At 47.0% G+C, this 26,963-nt stretch overlaps 1 protein-coding gene across 5 annotated transcripts in view; it reads left to right on the top strand.

Annotated features, from left to right (window-relative positions):
- The first annotated feature begins 834 nt into the window (after positions 1 to 834).
- ADGRF5 (adhesion G protein-coupled receptor F5) overlaps positions 835 to 26,963 on the top strand; it is an 87,581-nt gene continuing 61,452 nt past the window's right edge. Inside the window, exons 1-2 of one of the 5 annotated variants that reach the window (XM_034766630.1) lie at positions 835 to 890; positions 16,582 to 16,744. In XM_034766630.1, coding sequence (XP_034622521.1) covers positions 16,632 to 16,744 — 113 coding nt within the window. In that variant the 5' untranslated portion in view covers positions 835 to 890; positions 16,582 to 16,631. Of the gene's footprint in view, positions 891 to 16,286; positions 16,745 to 26,963 lie in introns of those variants that run through there. The other 4 variants (XM_034766628.1, XM_034766629.1, XM_034766631.1 and 1 more) reach the window with 4 other exon arrangements.

A 26,963-nucleotide genomic window follows, 5' to 3' on the forward strand; every position in this document is an offset into this window, starting at 1 on the left:
GTGATGCAGTTACACCAATCTAAGCCCTGGGGTAGACAGTACTATGTCAATGGGAGGGTGTCTTACCTCAACACAGCTACCGCTGCTCTCAGTGGGGTATTAACTACGCTGATGGGAGAAGCTCTTCCACCGGCATAGTAGTGTCTTCACTGACAGCTTCTCTCCACTTACCAGGGGATCGACGTGCAGCGATCGATCCACCAGGGGTTGATTTAGTGGGTCTAGTGAAGACCCACTAAATCGACCGCTGATGGCGCTCCCGTCGACTCCGGTACTCCACCAGAACGAGAAGCATACGTCGACTCCAGCTACGTTATTCATGTAGCTGGAGTTGTATAACTTAGGTCAACTTAACCCTGTAGCGTAGACTTGCCCTGAAGCGCTACAGCAGCTCAGCTGCAGCCTTGTAAGAGTAGATCTGCCCTCAGGGTGTCACAGCTAAATACAAGAAAGTGACCTGTTAACACCCCTCCAGTCCGGGGAGAGAGGGGGAGGCAGCTGGGGGAATTGTTGGAGATTGTTGAGTGTCTGGAATCTCAAGGGGAGGGGGGAGGGGCACAAATTCTTTTAATTATGTAGAGATCAAGGTGATAAATTCCTTCCAGTAAGTGCCTCCGGTGAAGGTGCTGGCATGTAAACAGCCTGTGAAAGATTACTTCCCTCTCTCAACAGGAAACGAGTGAGGCTTTGCCAAGTTGGCTAGGGTTTCTGCAAACCAAACAACTCCGTGCTGCGTTCCTAACTTCCCCTCTCCATCTGACTCTGCACCTCTGCCCCCAGCACCATTATCCAAGACAAGAGCAACCCTACAATAACAAAACAGCATGCACTCACGATGAAGAAGTGGGAAGGGGTGGGAAAATTCGGTGAAGAGCCTGTCTGAGTCAAAGGTGAGTAACACAAATAATGGTTTCATAAAGAAATATACCTCAGCGGTTCCCCTATCAGGAAGGGCAGTTGGGTAAATAACATATAGAGGAAATAGACACATTTCAGGAGCAGTGGGAGAAAGGTGGAAACGCCGTTTGCTCTAAGCTGGATCTCGATTGACTCATGCGTGTACGAAGGGCACAAGGAATCTCAGCCTCTCACACCTCCCTCCTCCCAGACTCTCCGCCAAGCACTCCAAGGGTAATGTCTGTGCTGCTGTCTGACACCCGTGGCTGGCACAGGGCTCAGGCTCTGGGGCTGTTTAATTGTGGTGCAGATGTGCGGAGTCAGGCTGCAGCCTGAGCGCCGGGACTCTCTCACCTCACAGGGTCCTTCGCCTGAGCCGTGTGACCCTGAGTCAGCGGGCACAGGCCAGCCATGGGGGTCTACTAATGGCAGTGTAAACATACTCTAATAGGCACAGTCTGGCCCCCTAGAAGAAGGTGGCTTGTGTGAAGCTAAATCTAGATCAGTTCCATTTGAAGGTGACTCATGGCGCCTCTCGGCAGTGCCAGGTATCTAACAGAAAGCTAGAACTGTGCACCTCCTGTCCCAGTGCAGACCTCCTCTCTGCCGGGGGGATGCAGGCTCTGATGGGTGTTCATACCAGTCACTGGGCTCAAAGGAGAATGGCCACTCTCTTAACTCCACCCACTCCCACCTTGAGCATAAGTGAAGTCAGTGGACCTGATTCTGCTGTCACTTGCACTAGTGTGTAAACGAGGAGTGAGTTTATTGACTCCCATGGAATTACACTGGTGTGAAATTGGTGCCAATGAGAGAAGAATCAAGCCTCATGTTTCGAGAGGCCCGAAACCTCTTTTCAGGTAGATCCAGCAATGTTTTTAGCACTCATTCCCCATGTCAACTGATCCTGTTCCACACAATTCCCCGAGCTGATAGCAGTGATTTTCATTTCATTGTACATAGCACCTTATTGATTTTTTTTTCATTTTTGTGTTGATTATGAAGCAAGAAAGCCTAGTCTTGCACTAGTAAAATTGCCAGGTGTTCTGGTTCAATAATAACTGACCTAATGACCCAGCCCATAAACTATATTTTCAGGCTACACTAATGTGATATGATATCAGGATTGTCGAGTCGTGCGTTCCCGTTTTTCTTGGAGGGCTTTGTGGATGTGCAGTCGGAACTTTCCATCTCTAGCTGTACTATAAATGGATTTTCTATAACCCTGCCAGATTGCCAGTCATCTGTAGAGTCTTCCAAGGCAGGCAAGATCAGGATTTCTATTGTAACAAACAAGCAAGAAAGATAACCTTCGAAAGCACACACATACTGTAATCCAGCAGTGTGTAGCGTGCCTGAGGAGTGCAGCACCTGCACAGAGCCTCAGCTGGGGTAAGCAGTCATAGTTCAATTAGAATCCATGGCACTATGATCATTTACACCAATTGAGGATCTGCTCTACTGACTTCAATGCCGATGGCCCTGATCCTGCAAACCCTTATCCATGTGCTTAACTGTACTCCCGTGAGCAGTCCCACAGATTTCCATGGAATTACTCCTGTGCATAAAGTTAAGCACTTGTGTATGTGTTTGCAGGATGAGGCCTGATCTTCTACTTTTCTAGCATTTTGCATACAGCATAATAAAGAAGAAAAGAATACCAGCCCGATCTGTTTTTTCCTCTGTCGGTCACCTCTAACTTTACCCTCTAACCCAGTCCAGTCTTGCCAACTAAACGGCAGGTTGACTTTTCGTTTTTGCTTCTCTTTGCCCTTCCTGGCGGTGGCTGGGGCCAAAAGTGTCAGAATACCATGTGAGAGGTGGTTGTTGTGCTATTTCCTGTCCAGTGAGATCTGCAAGATACTACTGTTCTCAGGAAGGAGCCTCTGCTTGAGTGCCCCTTCCATTACCAGCTGCCAAACCTTCTCCCTCCCTTGTGTCCAATCTCTCCTCAACATCAAGGAGACAGGTGGTTAAGTGGATGGAGGCGTTGACTTATCCTTCACAGGCAAAGGATCTATTCTCAGCTCTCAAGGAGGCTCGCTGTGATACCTTGAGCAACTTAGGTCACCACTCCGTGCCTCAGGTTCCCCATATGTAAAATGAGGATCATGCATGGTACTTAATTCACTTTGCAAGGCACAGAGGTACTCAGATAAAAGGGATTATTGTTACTGGGGTCTAAAGCTCCTCTCCCTCCTTCCCCCCAATTTTATAAATCATAATGATGCAGCCAATTTGGCATGCTCAAGAGATTTCAATAATTCCCTCTGAGATGCTTATTTCAGTGCAACCTTTTGTGGTTTAACTTGTTGCTTCTCTGTTACCCACAAGAAATGGACTGGAACCTGATGAGACTTGCCTCAGTGACAAAGCTGGTTTTAATCCCTTCACAGGGATTAAAACCAGTATAGTTGCATACCAATGGGCTGGTTCGGGTCCTGGTAGATGCTGGTGCTGACAGGCCTGCCGAAGAGAGATCATATTTTTATTAAACTCCTTGAGATATCCAAGCTAGTTATTGAGCTGATCCTTATCTGACCCTTTGCAATGTTGCCTGGGGAGGGCATTCAAAGTGCATCCTGGCGCTTAAGGAAGTAAATGACTCCAATAGGAGCAGGACTTGTTACCTTCAGCAGTTCTACGCTCTGGAATGTAAATGAATACACAGATGTGTAGCGAAGGGCCTGTCTACATCATTACTTAGTACATGGCAAGCTACAGTGTGAAGCTACAGCACACTAGCTTGCCACACATTTCTTCTTCTTAGTGTATGCGCAACGTGCCTCACGTGGCACGTGACCAGGATTTATCACCAAATTTGGTCCGCTGGTTGGATCATTAGCTTCCCTGGCTGGGGCCGGGTACTGACAGGGAGTGCAACGTGAACACTGATCCATGCCCCCCCGCAGAACATCCAAGCACATAGCAGAACCTTTAATGCACAGTAGCAAGGTTCACTCGGCCAGTTAGTGTGCGACAAGCTAGTGCGGTGCAGATTCACATCCCCGCTTACAGTTCACTCAGTCTTTGTGTAGACAAGCCCTATCTCTCTTCTATAGTGTTTACCTGTGGTGTACATAGTTAACACTACATTTAAGAACACCCATACTGGGTCAGACCCAGGACCAGCTCCAGGGTTTTGGCCGCCCCAAGCAGCCAAAACAAAAACAAACAAACAAAAAAGCCGCGATAGCGATCTAAAAAAAGCCGCGATCGCAATCTGCGGTGGCAATTTGGCAGGAGGTCCTTCACTCCCAGGTGGAGTGAGGGACCGTCCACCGAATTGCCGCCAAATACCTGGACCTACCGCCCCTCTCCGGACCGGCCGCCCCAAGCACCTGCTTGAGAAGTTGGTGCCTGGAGCCGGCCCTGGTCAGACCAATGGTCCATCTAGCCCAGTATCCTGTCTTCTGAGAATGGCAAATGCCAGGTGCTTCAGAGGGAATGAACAGAACAGGTACATCAAGTGATCCAACCCCTGTGGCCCATTCCCAGCTTCTGACAAACAGAAGCTAGGGATACCATTCCTGCCCATTCTCTCTAAAAGTCATTGATGGACCCATGTATTTATCTAGTTCTTTTTTGAACCCTGTTATAGTCTTGGCCTTCACAACATCCTCTGGCAAAGGTTCCACAGGTTGACTGTGCACTGTATGAAAAAATACGTCCTTTTGTTTGTTTTAAACCTGCTGCGTATTAATTTCATTGGGTGACCCCTAGTTCTTATGTTATAAGAGAGAGTAAATAATACTTCCTTATTTACTTTCTCCACACCAGTCAGGATTTTATAGACCTCAATCATATCCCCCCTTAGTCATCTATTTTCAAAGCTGAAGAGTCCCAGTCTTATTAATGTCTCCTCATACGGAAGCTGTTCCATACCCTTAATGATTTTTGTTGCCCTTTTCTGTACCTTTTCCAGTTCCAACATATATTTTTTTGAGATGGGGCGACCAGATCTGCATGCAGTATTCAAGATGTGGGCCTACCATCATTTTATATGTATAGTTGAGATTATGTTTTCCAGTGTGCACTGCTTTGCACTTAGCAACATTGAATTTCATCCGCCATTTTGTTGTCCAGTCACTCCGTTTTCTGAGATCCCTTTGTAACTCTTTGCAGTCAGCTTTGGATTTAACTATGCTGAATAGTTTTGTACCATCTGAAAATTTTGCCATTTCAGTACTTACCCCTTTTTCCAGATCACTTATGAATATGTTGAACAGCACTGGTCCCAGTACAGACTCCTCTCTATTCTGAAAACAGACCATTTATTCCTACCCTTTGTTTCCTGTCTTTTAACCAGTGACCAACCCATGAGAGGATCTTCCCTTTTATCCCATGACTGCTTATTTTGCTTAAGAGCCTTTGATGAGGTACCTTGTCAAAGGCTTCCTGAAAATCTAAGTACACTACATCCACCGGATCACCCTTGTCCACATGCTTGTTGACCTCCTCAAAGAATTGGTGAGGCATGATTTCCATTTACAAAAGCCATGTTGACTCTTCCCCAACAAATTGTGTTCATCTATATGTCTGATAATTCTGTTCTTTACTATAGTTTCAACCAATTTGCCTGGTACTGAAGTTAGGTTTATTGGCCTGTAATTTCCAAGGTTGCCTGTGGAGTAGGTTGCCAGGCGTCTGGTTTTTGACCGGAACACCTGGTTGAAAAGGGACCCTGGTGGCTCTGGTCGGCACTGCTGACCTGGCTGTTAAAAGTCCGGTCGGCAGTGCAGCGGGAATCTGGGGCTAAGGCAGGCTCCCTAACTGCTCTGGTTCCACATGGTTCCCGGAAGCAGCTGCCAGGTCTCTGTGACCCCTAGGCACATTGGTGGCCTGGGAGGCTCTGCATGCTGCCCCCGCCCGAGTGCCGGCTCTGCAGCTCCCATTGGCCGGGCACTTCGACCAACGGGAGCTGCAGGGGGGGCATCTGCGGGTGCAAGGGCAGCGCATGGTGCCTCCCAGGCTGCCCATGCGTCTAGGGCCACAGGGACCTGTCAGCTGCTCCTAGGAGCCGTGGTAAGTGTCGCCGGGACCCCGCACCTTGCTCCCCCTCCTGCACCTCAATCCCCTGCCCCAGCCCAGAGTCCCTTCCTGTACACAAACTCGCTCCCAGAGCCGCACCCCACCCACACTCCAACACCCTGCCCCAGCCCTGAGACCCCTCCTCCACCCCAGAGCCCATACCCCCAGCTGGAGACCTTACCCCTCACCCCCCACCCCAACTGCCTGCCCCAGATTGGAGCCCTCTCCTGCATCCCAAATCCCTCATCTCCACCTGAGAGCCCGCACCCCCAGCCGAAGACCTCACCCCTCTCCTGCACCCCAACCCCCTGCCCCAGCCCGGTGAAAGTGAGTGAGGGTGGGGGGAGAGCAAGTGACAGAGGGAGGGGGGATGGAGTGAGTGGGGAGTGGGGCCTCAGAGAGGGGGCAGGGCAGGGGCCGGGCCTCGGGGAAGATGCGGGACGGGGGTGGGGCAGGGGTGTATGGTTTTGCGCGATTAGAAAGTTGGCAACCCTATTGTGGAGCCTTTTTTAATCATCGCTGTTACATTAGCTACCTTCCAGTCATCTGCTGTAGAAGCTGATTTAAATGATAGGTCACATACCACAGTTAGTAGTTCTGCAATTTCACATTTGAGTTCCTTCAGAACTCTTGGGTGAATACCATCTGGTCCTAGTAAATTATTACTGTTTAATTTATCAGTTTGTTCCAAAACCTCCGCAATCAGGGCCAGTTCCTCAGATTTGCCACCTAAAAAGAATGACTCAGATGTGGGAATCTCTCTCACATCCTCTGCAGTGAAGACTGATGCGAAAGATATCTTCTCCACAACGGCCTTATCCCCCGAGGATGAGGGGTTCCCTGGGCCAGGCTGTAAGAGATACCCAGTAAGCATTACCCTCCTGCCCTTCACCTGTCCTGTGCCCTAGTTCTCCTGCCCCTCATGGCCTATCCCTACTGCATCTGCCCCATCTCCCCAGAGTCCTGCCCCATTTTCCCTCATGTCCTAACTAAGGGTGCCAATTTTGGTTGGACATATTCCTGGAGGCTTCATCACATGATGTGATCTTCAATTCAAGATTAATCTTTAACTCCTGGAGATTCCAGGACAATCCTGGAGGTTTGGCAACCCTAATCCTAACACACACACACACATCCATCCCCACCACAGGTTGCAAAACCTGGCTCTGCCCATTAGTGTAATGCTTGTATATCATTCTCTACATCTGCTCTCACACTTTGGAAATTCTCCCCCAGCCTCCTGTGGCACCTTTATGTCCCCTGTATGCCGCTAGAGCTGTATTTTGGGGGGAAAGCGGGAGGAGAGAAGCTGTCCCACAGCATCACACAGCACCGCTGCTATGTAGGTAGCTATTGACAGAGTTCCCCTAAAAAGTTGTTGATACAATATATGGAGCATGATCTTCTAGAAGGCAGGAAATCGCATATTAAGTTAGTTAATCATTAGAAAAGTTTTCAGGGGAGGAAGGCAGGGCAGGGCCCTTTCCCCAGGCAGCTCAAAGAAGTGCCCATCCTCCTCAAATGGTGGGCATCCTCCCAGCACTGCAGCTCTTGGATAGCAGAAATGTTGGAAGAAGACTAGCTCTTGTGTTTATTTTTTTGGCTCCCACACACAAAACCAACATGAAGCGCATTAGCACAGATACTGAGATATCTGGGATTATTCAGGTTTAGCCAAATAGGAAGATATTTGGACCTTTGCAGTTCCTGCGATGTCCAGCTGCTTAGCCCTAGCATTAAACTTCATTTTTGAAACTTGGAGTGTTGCTGGGTGCTGTTTAACAGCTGTGTTGCAGCCCAGATGTGGCTGCATTTTAGTGATGAAGGTACTCCAGTAAATATTTGCAAAGTGTTTTGGCATCCTTTGCCAGGGGCAACATTTTCAAACATGCTTAAATCACTGAAAGCCAATGGGATTTAGAATCCTAATGGCTAGATCCAAAAAAGGGATTTAGGTCCCATATTGCCACTTTAGTTGCCTCAGTCCAAAATTTAGATCCTCAAAAAGGCCCTCAACTGCTGCGTAATCCTGTAGGTGCTCATGTTTCCACCGGTAAAGTCCCCTAAATTTCTGCCTGTGGGCATGCACAAAGGTACCTAGGTCCTGATAACACTGAACTAGTTGGCATGTAACTCACCTTAGCCCCAGCACAATTCCCAAACCAGGTGCTCCTCCTCCTCCTACCTCGTATTCATTAGAGCAGGGACTAGATGTGGGATTGCCCAGATGAGTGCCTTAACCACAAACCTATAGAATCACTCTAATACTCTCTCTGCCCCAATGAATATTTGAGTATTTCATACACAATTCATAGATTTCAAGGCCAGAAGGGACCATTGTGATCGTCTAGTCTGATCTCCTGTATAACACAGGCCACAGAACTGCCCCAGAATAATTCCCAGAGCAGATCTTCAAAACATCCAATCTTGATCTAAAAGTTGTGAGTGATGGAGAATCCACCACAACCCTTGGTAAATTGTTCCAATGGTTAATTATTCTCACTGTTAAAAATTTACACCTTATTTCCTGTCTGAATTTGTCTCGCTTCACCTTCCAGGCACTGCATGGTGTTAGACCTTTCTCTTCTAAGAGCCCATTATTAAATATTTGTTCCCCATGTAGATACTTATCAACTGTAACCAAGTCACCCCCTAACCTTCTCTTTGTTAAACTAAATAGATTTAGCTCCTTGAATCTGTCACTATAAGGCATGTTTTCTAATCATTCTCATGGCTCTTCTCTGAACCCGCTGCAATTTATCAGTGTCTTTCTTTAATTTTGGGCACCAGAACTGGACATAGTATTCCAGCAATGGTCACACCAGTGCCAAATATAAAGGTAAAATAACCTCCCTACTTGAGATTTCCTGTTATGCATCCAAGGATCGCATTAGCTCTTTTGGCCACAGCATCAAACTGGGAGCTCATGTTCAGCTGATTGTCCACCATGTCTCCCAAATCTTTGTCAGAGTCACTGCTCCCCAAGATAGAGTTCCCCGTCCTGTATGTATGAACTACATTCTTTATTCCTAGATGTATACATTTAACCATACTAAAATGTATATTGTTTGTTTGTGTCAAGTTTAGCAAGCAATACAGATCACTTTGAAACTGTGACATTTCCTCTTCATTATGTATCAGCACCCCACACTTTTTGTGTCATCTGCAAACTTTATCAGTGGTGATTTTGTTGGCAAGAATACTCTGGGAGACCGTATCAAAAGCTTTGCTAAAGTCAAGGAATAACATGTCCACTTCTTTCCCCTCATCCACAGAGCCAGTTATCTCATCATAGAAGGCAATTAGGTTAGTCAGGCATGACTTGCCCTTGGTGAATCCATGCTGACTGTTCCTGATCACTTTCCTCTCCTTGAAGTACTTCAAAATTGATTCCTTGAGGACCTGCTCCATGGTGTTTCAAGGGACTGAGGTGAGGCTGACTGGCCTGTAATTCCCCGGATTCTCCTTCTTCCCTTTTTTAAAGATGGGCACTACGTTAGCCTTTTTCCAGTCATCCGGGACCTCCCCCGATCGCCATGAGTTTTCAAAAATAATGCCCAATGGCTCTGCAATCACATCCGCCAACTCCTTTAACACCCTCGGATGCAGTGCATCCGGCCCTATGGACTTGTGCTCGTCCAGCTTTTCTAAATAGTCCTGAACCACTTCTTTCTCCACAGACGGCTGGTTACCTCCTCCCCATGCTGTGCTGCCCAGTGCAGCAGTCTGGGAGCTGACCTTGTTCGTGAAGACAGAGGCAAAAAAAGCATTGAGTACATTAGCTTTTTCCACATCCTCTGTCACTAGGTTGCCTCCCCCATTCAGTAAGGGGCCCACACTTTCCCTGACCTTCTTCTTGTTGCTAACTACCTGTAGAAACCCTTCTTGTTACTCTTAACATCCCTTGCTAGCTGCAACTCCAAGTGTTATTTGGCCTTCCTGATTTCACTCCTGCATGCCTGAGCAATATTTTTATACTCTTTCCTGGTCATTTTTTCCAAGCTTCCACTTCTTCTAAGCTGCTTTTTTGTGTTTAAGATCAGCAAGGATTTCACTGTTAAGCCAGGCTGGTCGCCTGCCATATTTACTATTCTTTCTACACATCGGGATGGTTTGTTCCTGCTATCTCAATAAGGATTCTTTAAAATACAGAACAGGAGTACTTGTGGCACCTTAGAGACTAACAAATTTAATTTGTTAGTCTCTAAGGTGCCACAAGTACTCCTGTTCTTCTTTTTGCGGATACAGACTAACACGGCTGCTACTCTGAAACCTTTAAAATACAGCCAGCTCTCCCCCACCCCCTCTCTCCTCCACTGGGATCTGGCATCCAAATCCTCTGCTTACCAAGTTTAGTTCAGTTGAGGGTGACTAAGTACAGTCCTGCTGCCCTTTACTCAGACAATAAGGGTAACAACATTTCAGTACCCCTCACAGTCACTGGCTTCCAACTTGCCCCGGGGGTGCTCAACACCCGCTCAGCCCCAGGACCTCTCCCCACTCCACCTCTCCCCCCAAGCCCCCATTCCTGCCCCACTTCTTCCCGCCCCCGCTCCACCTCCTCCCCCAAGTGCACCCCATCCCCGTTCCTCTAGGGTGACCATATTTCCCAAAGGATAATGGGACACCGCGTGGGGCTGGCTTGAGCCGTTCATACGGGCCCCTTGAAGGGCTGGTCTGAGCCACTTGACTGAGCCCTGCCTGCCCCCCACGTGAGCCCTGCCACCTCCCCTGCACGGGGCTGGCATCACGACTCGCCTGCCTGCACATTCCTCCAAACCACACACCACTTTTTTGGCAAAAGTGGGGATTTGTCCCGTTTGCTCTTGCCGACTGCCAAAAAAGTCTGGATGGCCGGGATAGGGCTTAAAAAAGGGACTGTCATGCCCAAAGCAGCACATATGGTCACCCTACGCTCCTCCCCCTTCTTTCCAGCGCCTCCTGCATGCTGCAGAGCAACTGATCCATGGTGTATGGGAGGTGCTGGGAAGGATGGGGTGGAGTTGATCGGCAGGGCTGCCGGCAGGTGGGAGGAGCTGGGGGGGGAAGGAGGGGAGCTTGACGGTGGGTGCTAAGCACCCGCTAATTTTTTTCCATGGGTGTTCCAGCCCTGGAGCACCCACAGAGTCAGTGCCTATGTTACCCCAACATTTACATTTAAAAATTTTATTAAAGCTAATGTTGAAATTATATAATACACAGGTTAAGGAGAGAGCAGTAGCATAGCTAGGGAGGGAGCAGGGAAGTGGCCGCTCCCCCACCGAGCACAAGTGGCGCCTTTTTAATTTTACTCCCCCGGGAGCAAAAAAAAATAAATAAAAGAAGGCACCACCCGCTGCGGTGCTTTTAGTGACGGGGCAGCGCTCCGGGTCTTCGGCGGCACTTCGGCGGCGGGACCTTCACTCGCTTCGGGTGTCTTCAGCGGTACTGAAGCTTCATCACCACTGGGGAAAAGTGTCTGTACACCTGGGTATAGTGCTTAAATTATCCAAAAGTACAAGGGTTGGTTTAAAATACAATATATATAGTACGTAATCGGCAATAACCCAAATAAGATTAAAAATTTAATGATACAATTTAGAGATTAGCATCCAAATATTCAGGTACATAATGAAAAGGTTCATAGAATCCTTCACATGACATGAAGCCCTTCTGGATGGAGCTGATCACCAACCAGTCTGTGATCCTAGCCACAGGGCAGCTAGCATACAGTTTGTACATTGTGGAACAGAGAGAGAGATGGGTTTCCAGTTGCTGGGGTCGTCACCCTCCCCATTCTTGTAAACAAGCACCATCATAGACTTCTTCCAGGAGCTGGGAGTATGGTGGAACTGTTTGCATTTGTTGAAATTAACACCAAGCAACCCGGGTCTTGTTTTTTCAGGAAGTTATAGCGAATGCCATCTTTTCTTGGGGCTGTGTTTTTTGTCTTTGTAAGTCTGGTCATTACTTCCTGTGATGTAAAGTCTTGTTCCAGGTCCCCTGCGTAGTCAACCTGGGGTAGAGGATGAAGGCACCCTGGACACTGCTTGTCGTGCTGAGCTACACGGTCAAACACACCCTTGAAGTACGAGAATAGTCTCTCAGATGGGATTGCGCAGTAAGATGAGGGCCTGTCAAGGATTTCTCTCATAGCCTTAGGGCGGTTTGACCAGTAGAGTTTTTGGATCCTGGATGCTGCTGCTGGATTGTAGCAATGACTGATGTTCCTTCTCCTGGCTTCTCTGATGCTGTTTTTGTTATGGCTCGATGCAGAAGTTCTGTGAGCAGTTAGTGTGTTCTCCTGAGTTCCCTTCCTCCCAGATACAGTTTCTGCATATAGGTTCTTAGTGGGTCTGTCTACAAGGAGATCAAAGTCATTGAAGGAAGCTGTCCTTGCCAACTCCTCCAGCCAAGAGGCTTGCGATTGTGTGGTGGCCCTCACCGTCGGCTGCTGTGCTTCCAGCCACTCAATCTCCACAGGGTCAGGCTCTAAAATTGCTGAAAATTGGCCTGTTGCCTCTTTTCCTCCTGGTGTTGAGAACTAAAGTGATTTGTAACCCAATACCAGCCAAAATGGATCACTTTGGCAACACAGCTGTGTTTGCTGGATACCTCAGCAGAGCAGGTGTGTTCATGTAAGTCTTTCTCCTTCCCCCTCCCAATCCCCCGCTCATCACTAGATGTCAGGGGAGAGCTCATTCAAAAAACCTCCTTATTGTCCTTGACTCTTCTGGCCATAAATCGTGGCCCTTTGCTTCACTTATCACATTTCTACAACGCTGAGCTGCTAATTTATATTTATCACTATCAATTTCCCCTTTCTTCCATTTGTTATATATTATGTTTTTATTTTTTTAGAGCTGCCTTGGTAATAGTGACCATAATATAATTAAATTTAATATCCCTGTAGCAGAAAAAACACCACAGCAGCCCAACACGGTAGCATTTAATTTCGGAAAGGGGAACAATACAAAAATGAGGAGGTTAGTTAAACAGAAATTAAAGGGTACAGCGCCAAAAGTGAAATCTCTGCAAGTTGCATGGACATTTTTACAGACACCATAATAGAGGCTCAACTTAAATGTATACCCCAAATTAAAAAAACATAGCAAGAGAACCAAAAAAGAGCCACCATGGCTAAACAACAAAGTAAAAGAAGCAGTGAGAGGCAAAAAGGCATCCTTTAAAAAGTGGAAGTTAAATCCTAGTGAGGAAAATAGAAAGGAGCATAAACACTGGCAAGTGATGGGTAAAAATACAATTAGGAAGGCCAAAAGGGAATTTGAGGAACAGTTAGCCAAAGACTCAAAAAGTAATAGCAATTTTTTTTTAAGCACATCAGAAGCCTGCTAAACAACCAGTGGGGCCACTGGGTGATCGAGGAGCACTCAAGGACGATAAGGCCATTGCGGAGAAACTAAATGAATTCTTTGCATTGGTCTTCACGGCTGAGGATGTGAGGGAGATTCCCAAACCAGAGCCATTCTTTTTAGGTGACAGATCTGAGGAACTGTCCCAGATTGAGGTATCATTAGAGGAGGTTTTGGAACAAATTGATAAATTAACCAGCAATAAGTTACCAGGACCAGATGGTATTCATCCAAGAGTTCTGAAGGAACTCAAATGTGAAATTGCAGAACTACTAACTGTAGTCTGTAACCTATCATTTAAATCAGATTCTGTACCAGATGACTGAAGGATAGCTAATGTGATGCCAATTTTTAAAAAGGGCTCCAGAGGTGATCCTGGTAATTACAGGCCTATAAGCCTGACTTCAGTACCAGGCAAACTGGTTGAAAGTATAATAAAGAACAATATTGTCAAATATATATATATATATATATATGAACATAATTTGTTGAGGAAGAGTCAACATGGTTTTAGTAAAGGAAAATCATGCCTCACCAATCTACTAGAATTCTTTGAGTGGGGTCAACAGGCATGTGGACCAAGGGGATCCAGTGGACATAGTATACTTAGATTTTCAGAAAGCCTTTGACAAGGTCCCTCACCAAAGGCTCTTATGCAAAGTAAGCTGCCATGGGATAAGAGGGAAGGTGCTCTCATTGATTTGTAACTGGTTAAAAGATAGGAAACAAAGGGTAGGTATAAATGGTCAGTTTTCAGAATGGAGAGAGGTAAATAGTGGTGTCCCCAGGGGTCTGTTCTGGGACCAGTCCTATTCAACATATTCACAAATGATCTGGAAAAAGGGGTAAACCGTGTGGTGGCAAAATTTGCAGATGCAAAATTACTAAAGATCATTAAGACCCAGGCAGACTGCGAAGAGCTACAAAAGGATCTCTCAAAACTGGGTGAAATGTAATGTTGATAAATGCAAAGTAATGCACATTGGAAAGCATAATCCCAACTATACATATAAAATGATGGGGTCTAAATTAGCAGTTACCACTCAAGGATGAGATCTTGGAGTCATTGTGGATAGTTCTCTGAAAACATCCACTCAATGTGTAGTGGCAGTCAAAAAAGCGAACAGAATGCTGGGAAGAAAGGGATAGACAATATGATAGAAAATATCATGTTGCCTCTATATAAATCCATGGTATGCCCACATTTTGAATACTGCATGCAGATGTGGTCGCCCCATTTCAAAAAAGATATATTCGAATTGGAAAAGGTTCAGAAAAGGGCAGCAAAAATGATTAGGGGTATTGAATGGCTTCCGTATGAAGGAAGATTAATAAGGCTGGGACTTTTCAGGTTGGAAAAGATACGGCTAAAGGGAGATATGATTGAGGTCTATAAAATCATGACTCATGTAGAGAAAGTAGATAAAGTGTTATTTACTACTTCTCAAAACACAAGAACTAGGTGTCACCAAATGAAATTAATAGGCAGAAGGCTTAAAACAAATAAAGGGAAGTATTTCTTCACACAACGCACAGTCAAGCTGTGGAACTCCTTGCCAGAGGATGTTGTGAAGGCCAAGCCAATAACAGAGTTCAAAAAAGAAGTATATAAATTAATGGAGGATAGGTCCATCAATGGCTATTAGCCAGGCTGGGCAGGAATGGTGTCCTTAGCCTCTGTTTGCCAGAAGCTGGAAATGAGTGACAGGGGATGGATCACTTGATGATTACCTGTTCTATTCATTCCCTCTGGGGCACCTGGCACTGGCCACTGTCGGAAGACAGGATACTGGGCTAGATGGACCTTTGGTCTGACCCAGTAGGGCCATTCTTATGTTCTTATGTTCTTATGTTCTTATGCTTTCACTTCCCCTCTAAACCAGGTCATTTATTTTTAAGCTAGTACAGCCTTCTTCCTTGAATGTGGCTTTTGGAGAATCTAGTAAAGTGTTCTTAAATGATTCCCAATTATCATTCACATTTTTCTGATTATATTCTTCCTCCCAGCTGATTTGGCTTATAATTGTTTTCAGCTTTGTGCAATTGGCCCTATTAAAGCACCATGTGTATCTATAGAGCTGGTCTGGACTTTATTCTGTTTGCAAATTATAAATGTGATCAAGTTATGATCACTTGTACCTAAGCTACCATTATTTTGTAGTTCTGTGATCGGTTCCTCTTGATCTGTTAAGAGAGTAGAACAGCTTCAACAGGAAAGTTTGAGAGCTTCTCTTACCTCCCCAGTCCAGAATAGTTTACAGCCTGGTGGTTACTTAGGAAGCAGGAGAGCTTGGTTCAAGTCCCTACTGCATATCAGATAGAGTAGGGATTTGAGCCCAGGTCTCCCGCATCGTGGGTGAGTGTTCAACCACTGGGATTTTGGATATAAGCAGGTCACCACTAGTGACTAAAGAGCTGACCTGACTTAGGCGCTTGCCTCCAGGCTGGGGTTACCAGCTGTGAAACCTGGGTGGAGGGAGGCATCTGCCCCGGACTGATAGCTGGGCACCTATCTCAGTAGAGGGTGGGAATTACGCGACTTGCCCTCTCCTGCTCACAGGTGTCTATCTCTGCCCTGGCATTCTAGGGGGTGCCCACCCTGGGAGCTGGGCATTCCACGAGGCAGCAGGGTGCTCGAACATTTGGTGTTGCAACACTGAGTCTAGGTCTCCTTTGGGGATCGAGCCCCCCCCCCCCCCCCAAAAAAAAAAAAAGAGTCCAGGTCACATCTGACAACGGGACTTTGTCTCCTAAGCCAGTCGCCTTTTCTATTTCAGCACCACAAACTATCAAAAAATGAAGCCACAGGTGAAATAGTGTTTGCCTTGTGTTGAAATTAAATTCTCCATCACTTCCATGGGGAACTGCGCCCCACCCCCCCCCCCCCCCCCGACACAGCCTCACTTTTCCTCAAGCACAGGAAATCCCATGGAAAAGGTTTTCACTTTTACATTTCCCTGGGCTTCCTCCCTCTCTCCTGGCTAAATGCCAGCTTAGTATTTCAGACCAGCAGCAGGAGAAGGCAACACACTTCTGCTCTCTAGACACCGTGAGAACTGAGACAGTGGGGAAAATCGGCCCTGCCTATATGGCAAAGAGCCAGTCAGTCCCGTGTGGTATTTACTGGAGTTCCACCCTGAAATATGAATGATGGGATAGATCCTCATTAGCCACAGAAAGGGGAAGTTGGGATCTTTGTTGGATGTTAGTTTGGTTTGTTCACTTAAATCCAAAGTCGCTTTCTCGCTCTGTGTGTGTCTCTGAAAATTGCTCTCAGGCTGTTCTACTATTTTTCCCAAAGGGTGAAAAACAGGTGTGTCTTCCTGATGTCACTGAGCTGTAGAGGATTCCATGGGAAAACAAAGGACAGAGATTGAGACTGAAGCTCACACTTGGCCAGGAAGCGCCCTACCCATTGCAGGAGAAAGACCGCTCAGAGGAGCCTGGCATTTGCTTTCCTTCAGGTAAGGACTACGCATGTTGACTGTAACAACAGCCATTCCCCCTCATGCTGTGAAATCATTTGGTCAGGAAAGTTTTCAGGGCCTGACTCTAAGCTCATGGTGCAAACCTAGAATAACTCAGTCAGAGTCCATGGACCCTGTGCAGATTTACATTAGCATAACTGCCATAAGAAATGTTTCATTTTAAGGTGCTAAGATGACCGCTTCCAGCATGATATTTTCAGCTTGTGGAAGTGGGAACTACACTATGTAACCTTCTGCTACATCTTTTTGGGTAGGTTTTAACTGCGACTATGTCTAAGCTAGATAAAATTCAGTGCATCAGAGATGGAGGTGATAGGAGGTGCTGTATTAAGGAGGCACTGGTTTTATGTAGGAAACAAAATTAAACATGTTGCCTACAGTTACTTATCAACCTCTGAGAAACTGCAAGAACTATAAAAAGAACTTGATTGTTCAGCCTGGTGATGACAAAATAATGTTCCCCCTGCTAAATCTCTCCTCTGGCTGGGGTTTGCAGTGTAGATAAATGTGACATATTCCATTCAGATTATGCCATAATCATTTATTTTAAACATGATCTCCTTCAGTCTGGCTCTGTCACTTTCACATTAGACCAAGCAGGGTTTTTAAGGAGAAGGACCTTGGATACAAAATGCAGCACAGGAGACTTTAGCATGAGATTTCCTTTGGGTTTCACAGTTATCTTTATTTTCCATCACTTTTTCTACCCTCTCTGGGTTTTTAGTAACTCATTTATCTGCCATTAATTTGTATCCTGGCAAAGCAGCCGTTACCTGTGTGTTGGCTTGTCATCAGTGTCAAGTTGTGAGTCATTGGGAAAGCACAGATGCTTTCAGGGTAGATCACCTTCCTTTGACATGCACCTTGTGCAAGGATCTGATGATCCTGACTCCAACACTGTAGTCTCATGTAAGCATTGATTCAGCAAAGACTAAACCCTCCAAGCGTGATTACATTTATGTGGCAGCATTATCTAGTGATTAGCCCAGGGGACTGAGAGTCAAAAGACATGGTTTTTATTCCTGGTTCTGCTACTGTGCTGTTATGTGATCCTGGGCATGTCGCATCACCTCTGTGCCTCAGTTTCCCCACCAGTGAGAGAATAATGTTCAGGTATGTTTGTAAAGAGCGTTTGAATTTTGGGAAGAAAGGTGCTATATAACTGCAAAATATTATTATGAATTCTGTTTTTATCATCATTTAATCCGGTGAAACAAGTCTGTAACTATGGGAAAGCAATGGGTCAGAACTATAAAGGAGATCAGTATTAATTTGTGGAAGGCTAGAGTTTCTTTTTCTCACTAGTTACCTGTTGCTATTATACCCTAGAAGGTGCCTTTTTCAATCCACAGATTTCCTGCTTACCAAGAAACTTTTTCAACATTTTGTTCACTTTCATTATCTTGCAATGTTTTGTACCAAGCCCTTGAATGAAAAGTGACATGAAGAAATTAGGGCCAGATCATCGGCTGGTGCAAATCAATGAAGCTCCATTGAAGTGGATGGAGCAAAGCTGATTTAGCAGAGGACCTGGTCCTAGGAGTACAACTTACTGTGAATCTGGCACTTGTTGTTATCAAACTTCCCCAGATCTTATCCCCTGAGCTTGGCTCCTTTGATTTTGATAACAAATAAAATCCCCTTCTTGAAATGGCTGAGCTGTAACTAAATATGTTTACTCTGGTCCCCTTTCATTTGCTTATTGTTTTATCTTGTTATTTAAACATCCCTCCTCCTAGCTGAAACCAGCAGTTTTCTAATGTCTGAACTAGAGGCGTGGGAAATTCCTCAAACAAGGCAGAGCTTCCTCTGATTGTTAAAAGCCTGAAGCTTTACTAGAGTCTCTGCACTCTTTAACCCATTCACCTAGAGCGAGAAAAGCTGCCCCAGCATTGCGGCCTGTGGCTGACATCTCTGGCATGCTGTGACTAAGGGGGATTGTAGTGAGGGAACATGGATGTGAATCATTTCAATCAAAGCCACACCAGTATCTAGAACCATATTTCTCTTTGCAATGCAAAATTTAAAATGATCAAAGGTAGTTCCTTGGCCTTAGGAGACCTCAGCATTTAGATTTAAGACCATAAGGGCCCATTATGATAGGGTGACCAGACAGCAAGTGTGAAAAATCAGGACGGGGGTGGCGGGTAATAGGTGCCTATGTAAGACAAAGCCCCAAATATCGGGACTGTCCCTATAAAGTCAGGGCATCTGGTCACCCTACATTATGATCATCTAGAGTGACCTTCTGTACAGCACAGGCAATAGAACCTTACCCGGTTATCTCTGCATCAAGCCCATCACTTCTGTTTGAGCTACAGCTGGCCTGCCAACGTCTGTAACAAATTCCTCCTCGAAGCCTTTCCCTGGCCCATCACAGCCACCATCTTACCAGCCGGAGGGATAGATCCCAGAATCGTGCTGGCCCGCTGTTGAATAAGGAGAAGTGGTTTCTTCCACTCCCAGGCTCAGCTTGTTGCTTCTCTATTTCACTTTAGCATATTAATGAATGTTCCTGTTAGGTGGAGCTCAAACGTCACCTGGAGCTGGCAGTTCTCAGCATTTTCCAGCTCAGTTCTGTGGCACGGAAGCTGTAGCGCATTGAGTTCCTGTCAGTCAGGTGCTTATATGGCCCCTGCAGCATCACAGCATGTGAGCGTCCAAACATTGAGGGATTATCCTCCCGGCACACCCTGTGAGGTGGGGATGTACCAGTGCTCCCATTACGGATGGGGAAGTGAGGGACACTGAGAGAGTAGGTTACCTGGCCATGGTCCCGCAGGGAGGCTGTGGTGAAGCTGGGAATTGAAGATAAGTGCCCTGAGACCCCACCTAGGACTTCACCACAAGACCCTGTGTCTTTCCTTCTGCTAACCTAGCTCCCCACAGAGGCGACTAATGCCAGCTCTGACACAACAGCTCTGAGCTTTCATGTCCCACCGGGCAGTAACTGGAACTGTCAGGTGTGGGGGGGAAGAACTTCAGGAAGATGTCTGCTCTTTTTGCGAACACCTTTGTGCTAAATCATGTCCCAATCACGGCACTAGAGGGATGCACTCTCCGGGGCCCTGGGGAAGTGGAGGGGAAGCAGGTCCTGCTATACCTTTCAAAAAGTGCAGTCCCCCCACTGCATCCTTGCAGCTCCCAGCTGATGTGCAGGAAAGAACAAGGGCCCCTGAGCTAGTACACCCCTCTGAGCTGGTAACCACTGCCAGAAGCACCAACTAGCTCCACATCCCTGCGTGCTGCACCCAAATTGGCAACGTACAACATGGTGGATGCAGATGGGGAGGACCTCCTGTCCTCTCTTCTGTCACTAGTGCAGCTGCACCAGACCAGTCAGTGGATGGGTTTGTGATGAAAGCCCTGAGCTGTGACTCAGGAGAGCCAAGTTCCATTTTTGCCTCTGCCACAGAACTCCTGGGTGCCCTTGGGCACGTCACTTCCCCTTTCTTTGGCTCAGCTCTCTCTCTGTGAAACCACACTAAAGTTTCCTCCCTGCCACACATAGCTGGTGGTGGGAAGATAAATGAATTCCTGTTTGGGAGGTGCTCTGTTCCTTTGCTGGGGAGGGTTGTATAAGTACCTTCTCCACAGAACCTCTGGTTAGCTGGATGGTTTTGCCTAATTTTTCTAGTTGCAGACGTTGTTGCCAGACCTGTCAATCAGCTTATAAGTGGCTTATGGAAGGCGGTAGGGGTGCAAGGCAAGTGCCAGGAACAGATCTTACTTCCCAATCTGCCCCTGGTGCTAAAATTTCTCTGTTCAGGGAGGGACAATTCTCCTGCTTAACCACTCGAACATATCCAGAGCTTCAAGACCAGAGAAGATCTTGTGGCACGTTGGGTTTGCTGTAGCCCAGCAATGTCTGAGCTCCACTGATCCCCATTTAAATATTACTGCAAAGCACTTATCTTAAAACACCTGCCAGAGAAGTTTATAGAGTGGAATTCTAGTGTCCAATTTAGTATCCTAGGAAATTCTGAGGTTAAAGCAGAGCTTCCTCCCATTGTTAAAATAGAAAGGAAAGGCTTCATTGACGTTCCTGCTTTAACTCATTCTTATGGTACTAAATACAATAATAATCTTTCACAAAGCTTGTCTACGTGCTTTATTACAGGCTCTTCATTCAGCTCTACCTTGCTTCTGAAATTGGCGTACATGTCCTTCCGAGGCAAAGGAGGGTCCTGTGGTTAAGCCATTGGACTATGATGCCAGAGACTTGGATTCATTCCTGGCTCTACCACAGCCTTCCTGGGTGACCTTGGGCAAGTCACAAATCCCTGTGTGTCTCAGTTCCCCATCTGTGAAATGGGGCCAATAATGCTTTCTTTCTCGTCCGTCCCTGTCTTAGCTCTTTGGGGAAGGGACTGTCTCTTACTGTGTGTTTTTACAGTACCTAACATGCCACGGTCCTGATCTCACTGTGGAGCCTTTGCATCTGTAATAGAGGAAAGAATCATTATTAGGGAAATGTATCAACAATGTCCCACTCTTGGTGACACTGGCTGAGCTCCACCTGTGTTAGCTATTATTAATTATCAATAAGGCTGTGAGTTTGTCACGGAAATCACGGATTCTGTGACTTTGTATGACCTCCGTGACTTCTGCAGTGGCCGGTGCACCTGGTCCGGTGGTTGCCTGAGCAGCTCAGGCAGCCCCTGAGATAGTCGCACCAGCCGCTACTGTGCCAGTCTTGGGCCACCGCGCTGCCCCCGTCCCCACTCACCCAGGAGCAGCAGCAGGAGTTTGGGTGTGGGAGGGTGCAGGGGATTGGGGCACAGGACAGGGTGAGGTGGGCTCTGGGTGGTGCTTACCTCAGGGGGCTCCCCAGAAATGGCAACATCCCCTTTCCCTCAGCTCCTAGACAGAGGCATGGCCAGACAGCTCTGCCTGGGAACCGTGGCCAATGGGAGCTGCGGAGCTGGCGCTCTTGGCGGAGGCAGCGTGCACAGCTGCCTGGCCATGCCTCTGCCTAGCAGCTGAGGGAGGAGGATGTCACCCCTTCCGGGGAGGCGCGGAGACAGGTAGGGAGCCTGCCAGCCCCACCAACGCTCCCCCCTCCCAGCACCAGCGGGGGTCCCAGGCTGCATGCCACCACCCACCCCCACAGCACCAGCAGGGATCCTGGGCTGCCCCCTCAGCACCTGCAGCACCCCTGGGTTGCTCCTCCCGAGCATCCGCAGCACCCCTGGGCCATCCCCGTCCCCGAGATTTAGTCAGTGGTATATAGTACAAGTCATGGATAGGTCACGGGCCATGAATTTTTGTTTACTGCCCATGACCTGTCCGTGACTTTTACTAAAAATACCCATAACTAAAATGTAGCCCTAATGATCATTATTACCGTAGCATGTAGGAGCCCCAGTCCCATTGTACTATGTGCTGTACTAACACTGAAGAAGAAGACAGTCCCTGATCCAAGGACATTACAATCTAAGTATAAGACAAGATACAACAGATGGTGACCCATGGGGGACAAGGAAACAATTGGACACTCTTGGTCAGCGAGAGAGGCTGTGTCTCAACACAGCAGCAGCCTGACTGGTGTCAAGTTTTTAGAGGATTCCCAGCAAAGGAGAATTTTAAAGAGGGTTTTGGAGGAGGAGACTGCACCAGCTCTGCAATGTTTACACGGCGCGTGAAGGGCAGCCTGGGAGAAAGCACAATGGAGTTTGGCTGAAAATTCTACAAGTGGATAGGGGAGGCCGGCATCATGGGCCGATTGGAGACGGGAGCCGACTGCTCAGTAGTGAATAAGAGATGATAACTAGGGTGGGGCTAGGTCATGAGTTGGTTGCTACTTAAGTGGCAGAGAAATCACACATTTTTCATGAGTTAGTCATGACATAAATAGCAAATTTCGCAGATGTGACGTACAATATATATACAGCATGTTATTACTAGGGTTACGTTTGTAAGTCGCCCTGGATAAGGGAGTCTGCTGAATCAGGGTTCTCAATTTTTTTTTTTTTTTTTGCTGGGATCCCCTTGGAAAATATTTCAGGCTGTCCCCCAAAAAGTGATGGCCCCTCTCCCATGATACCACCCTTACTTCTTCAGAGCTGAGCACCCGGCCAGCCGCTGCCACTTTCTGGCTGCGCAGCTCTGAAGGCAGGGCAGAAGTAAGGGTACCAATACCACTCCCCCACAATAGGCTTGTGTCCCCCTTTTGGGTTGGGACCCCGAGTTTGAGAAACGCTGTGTACTTTTTTAGGGCTGTCAATTAATTGCAGTTAACACCTGAGATTAACTGAAATAAAAATGAATGGTGGGGCAGGAGGCAGGGCCGGCTCCAGGCACCAGCTTGGCAAGCAGGTGCTTGGGGCGGCCCCTCCGGAGAGGGGCAGCAGGTCCAGCTGTTCGGCGGCAATTCTGTGGACGGTCCCTCACTCCTGCTCGGAGCGAAGGACCTTCCACCAAATTGCCGCCGCAGATCGCGATCACGGCTTTTTTTTTTTTTTTTTTTTGGCTGCTTGGGGCGGCCAAAACCCTGGAGCCGGCCCTGGCAGGAGGCATTGGCAGCGGGGGCGGGAGGGGACTGAAGCCCCAGCCCTGCAGCTCTGGAGATGGCAGATGGCTCTGGAGCAGCCCCAGTCCTCAGCTTCCCCGGTGGCGGGGGGGGCTGGAGCCCCATGCCCTAAACCTCGAGAGCGGCTGGAGACCTGCGCCCCGAGGGGGGCTGGAGCCCCCAGCCCTGACCCTATATTTGAAAATATAGAAAACCCCAAAATATTTAAATAAATGGTATTCGAATATTGTTTAACAGTGGGATTAAAACTGCGATTAATCACGATTAAGTTTTTTAATCGCTTGACGGCCCTAGTACTTTTGTATACTTTACCTCATAGTATATAGGGTAAAAGCTCCCAAAACACCAGATTTCACGAGGGAGACCAGATTTCACAGTCCATTTTTTGCAGCCATGAATTTGGTAGAGCCCCAGTCATGAGGGGGCTTAGAAAGAAGACAGGCAGCTTATGTTTGATGTGCTGGAGGATGGGGAGCCAGTGGAGGGATGCAAAGAGGGGGGTGCGATGGTCAAAGTGATGGGCAATGCTAGGACCCCTAGTGTTGATGGACGACTGGCTCCCAGAACTGTTTTAAGCACCATGATTGTTAACCCTGCTCAGAGCCAGTCTCATTGCCACCGGGCTTTAAGTAGTGCCTACAGCCAGATGTCTGCGCTAGAGCTCCCAATATCACTAACACAGGTGGAGTTGCACCAGTTTTAGCAGCAGGCAGCCTGAATGGAGTGATATCCCTTTACACCAGTGGAGGATCGAGCCCCACATAAGTGAGATGAGCAGTTTGGGGTCATTACTATGTTATTCCAGTCTTACAACAGAGTAATGTCATTGGCTTGCTCCATTCAGAGCCCAAGGACTCTGCTGACTCAAACCCTTTACAAAGAGCAAATGTAACCCACTGGTGAGCGTGTGTTAGAGGTCCCCAATCCACAGAGGACATGAATTGGTATAGCCCCAGGTACAGCTGAAGCAGGTCATGCTTTTAGCTCTGGAGGTGCCTGGATCAATCAATGGTGTGATGGCCAAGATAATGGTCTTCACACAAAAACATTGCCTTTTAAACTCCTGCACTTTTACTCCATGGGAGCTTGGGGGCTTGTCAACATGGTGCAGTAATGTGCGCTACAGGAGTGTGATTTCTCACACACACTAACCTATTGGGCACTAATTGCTCCACCTAAACCCTGCTGGTGTGCACTAAACATTCCCTAGCACTCTTTAATGTCATTCCTTTTCAAACAATATTACGTTAAAGAGCACTAGTGAACATTTAGTGCATACCAGCAGGGTCTACAGAGCCCAACTAGTGTCCAGTATGTTAATGCACTTTAGAAATCCCACCACTGTAGTCCTCACTGCCATACTGTGTAGACATGCCTTACGTTCCAGAACCAGGGTTATTCTCAGTGGTGTTACCTTGGCATAAAATTAGAGTAACACAGTGGTGAATCACTAACTAACCACGTTACAAATGACTATGACTAAGATGGAACCAACAGCTTTGATAGCATAAAAAGGTCATAAAAATACAATAGCCCATTGGAAATGCTGTGACCGTAGTCACCATATCCAAGCTTCTCTGTACTATTCCAGGCAGAACCTGAGTACGTGGAAGGCACTGGCCATTGTTTCAGATTTTTAATTCTGGTTAATAGGTGTAACAGGCTGCTCCTTTGTGCAGGAAACTCCTTCACACTCCAGAGTAGGTTATGTAAATATCAAGCTACTTCAGCTATTTCCTACAAAGCTAGCCAGAGCCAGCTGCATTTGTGTCATTTCAGCAGCTCCCGGGGCGATAACAGGAAAATAAATAGAAAGTTAAAAAGGCTCAACAAGCAGGAAGGATCCAGTCATTGGGCTTTCTAGGACTTCAATGTGTCGGAGTAGCTTGTGCCTGGCCCACTATAGGGACGTGAGCCAACACCCATTGAAGTCAATGGAAGTTTGACATCAGTGGATGTTATTAGATTTAGGGCCCGCGGTGTGCACATGAGGGGAGAGAGTATGAGAGGTTCTCAAACTTCTTTGTGCTCATACACACACTCCCAGTCTTTGCATTCCCTGAGCACAAGGATTGGGAGATGCCGGGTCAGCCAACCGCTCTAGAAACTCCAAAATGTTACAAGGAGGGGAAGAGAAAGTTCACGGTTGCGGCTCTCCAATCACAATAGCCAACAGAGAAGAGCCTGTGTCAAAGTAAGATGTGCTCTTCTAGAGCGCTCCCAAACACGTTGTGTTCAGATACCACGGTGAGGGGCACGGTGTAAGAACCTCAATAGGATAGAATAATGCCTGCCATTTTTCATCCTATTTTTGTTTAGTTTTTCCCCCCTCTGCTCCTTTTTTCACAGTCTCCTTCAATGGAAAATGAGCCCAATAACACGGAAGTAGCGCTGACGGGGAATTTTTCAACTAATTGTTTTTTCATCCGGAAATGCCAGTTTGTCAAACCCAAAATGGTCTGTGGGGAAAGGTCAATTCTGATGAATTTCCTCTTTGGAGAAATTGAGAAAAAAAGCTTCAAAATTGCCTAGATGGAAAGTTTTGACATTTTCTAAATGAAAAAGGGTTGGGTTTGGGGGTCTAAACTACTTTTTTAGTTTAGAAATTGAAGGTAACTAATTTATAGTTTAAAAAACGTTTTTTTTTTAAGTTATCAAAACAAATTGTTTTGACAGCAAAACGAAATGGTCCCAATCTGATTGCTGTTTTTTTCAGTGTCGGCTCACTAACATTTTTTAAAATTTGACTTTTTCGCCTGATCTGGAATGGGAAATTTTGTCAAAAATCATTTCCTACCCAGCTCCATATGCAAGTTGAAGAGAAACTTTCCAAGCCCCAGTGTACACACTGGGTTGAGAACTAGGCAAACTCAGCTGCCTGAGTACTGACTGACTGAATGAATAGTAGGTCTGGGCAGCACCATGAATGGTCGTCGTCATGGTCTTGTTTAATGGTCGCCATGCATATTCCTAAAGCACTGGGGCCTGATTCACCACTAGGTGTATGACAGCATAACTTCTCAAACTAAGGCCATTGTCTAAATTGCTGCTGTTCCACTGGCATAATTAACTAAATAACTACATCATTTATAGTTCCACAGAGGTTAAGGCCAGAAGTGGCCTTAGATCATGTAGTCTGACTTCAGAGGCCATTCAATTTTACCCAGGTACATGCCTATCAAGCCCAATGACTTTACATAGGCTAAGGGCAGGTCTTCACTCCCCCCGGATCGGCGGGTAGTGATCGATCTATCGGGGGTCGATTTATCGCGTCTAGTGTAGACGCGATAAAATCGATCCCCGAACGCGCTCCCTGTCGACTCCAGAACTCCAGCTCGCAAGAGGCGGAAGCGGAGTCAACGGGGGAGCGGCAGCGGTCGACTCGCCGCCGTCCTCACGGCCAGGTAAGTTGACCTAAGATACGTGGACTTCAGCTACGCTATTCACATAGCTGAAGTTGCGTATCTTAGGTCGACCCCCCCGCTAATGTAGACCTGGGCTAAAGCATTTCAGACCTCAGAAGACAAAACTGTTCTGTGCCACAGGGAGAGACTGAGGTGCTGCCAATGTCCTTGATCCCTGCAATGCCTGGGAATTGATTAGTTGAGCTATGTCCAGATGATCCCAGCAGAAGAATTATGCTCCACGCTGCAGAGAAAGACC

This window comes from Trachemys scripta, chromosome 3 (genome assembly GCF_013100865.1).
Source record: "Trachemys scripta elegans isolate TJP31775 chromosome 3, CAS_Tse_1.0, whole genome shotgun sequence".
In the NCBI taxonomy this organism is placed as follows: domain Eukaryota; kingdom Metazoa; phylum Chordata; order Testudines; family Emydidae; genus Trachemys; species Trachemys scripta.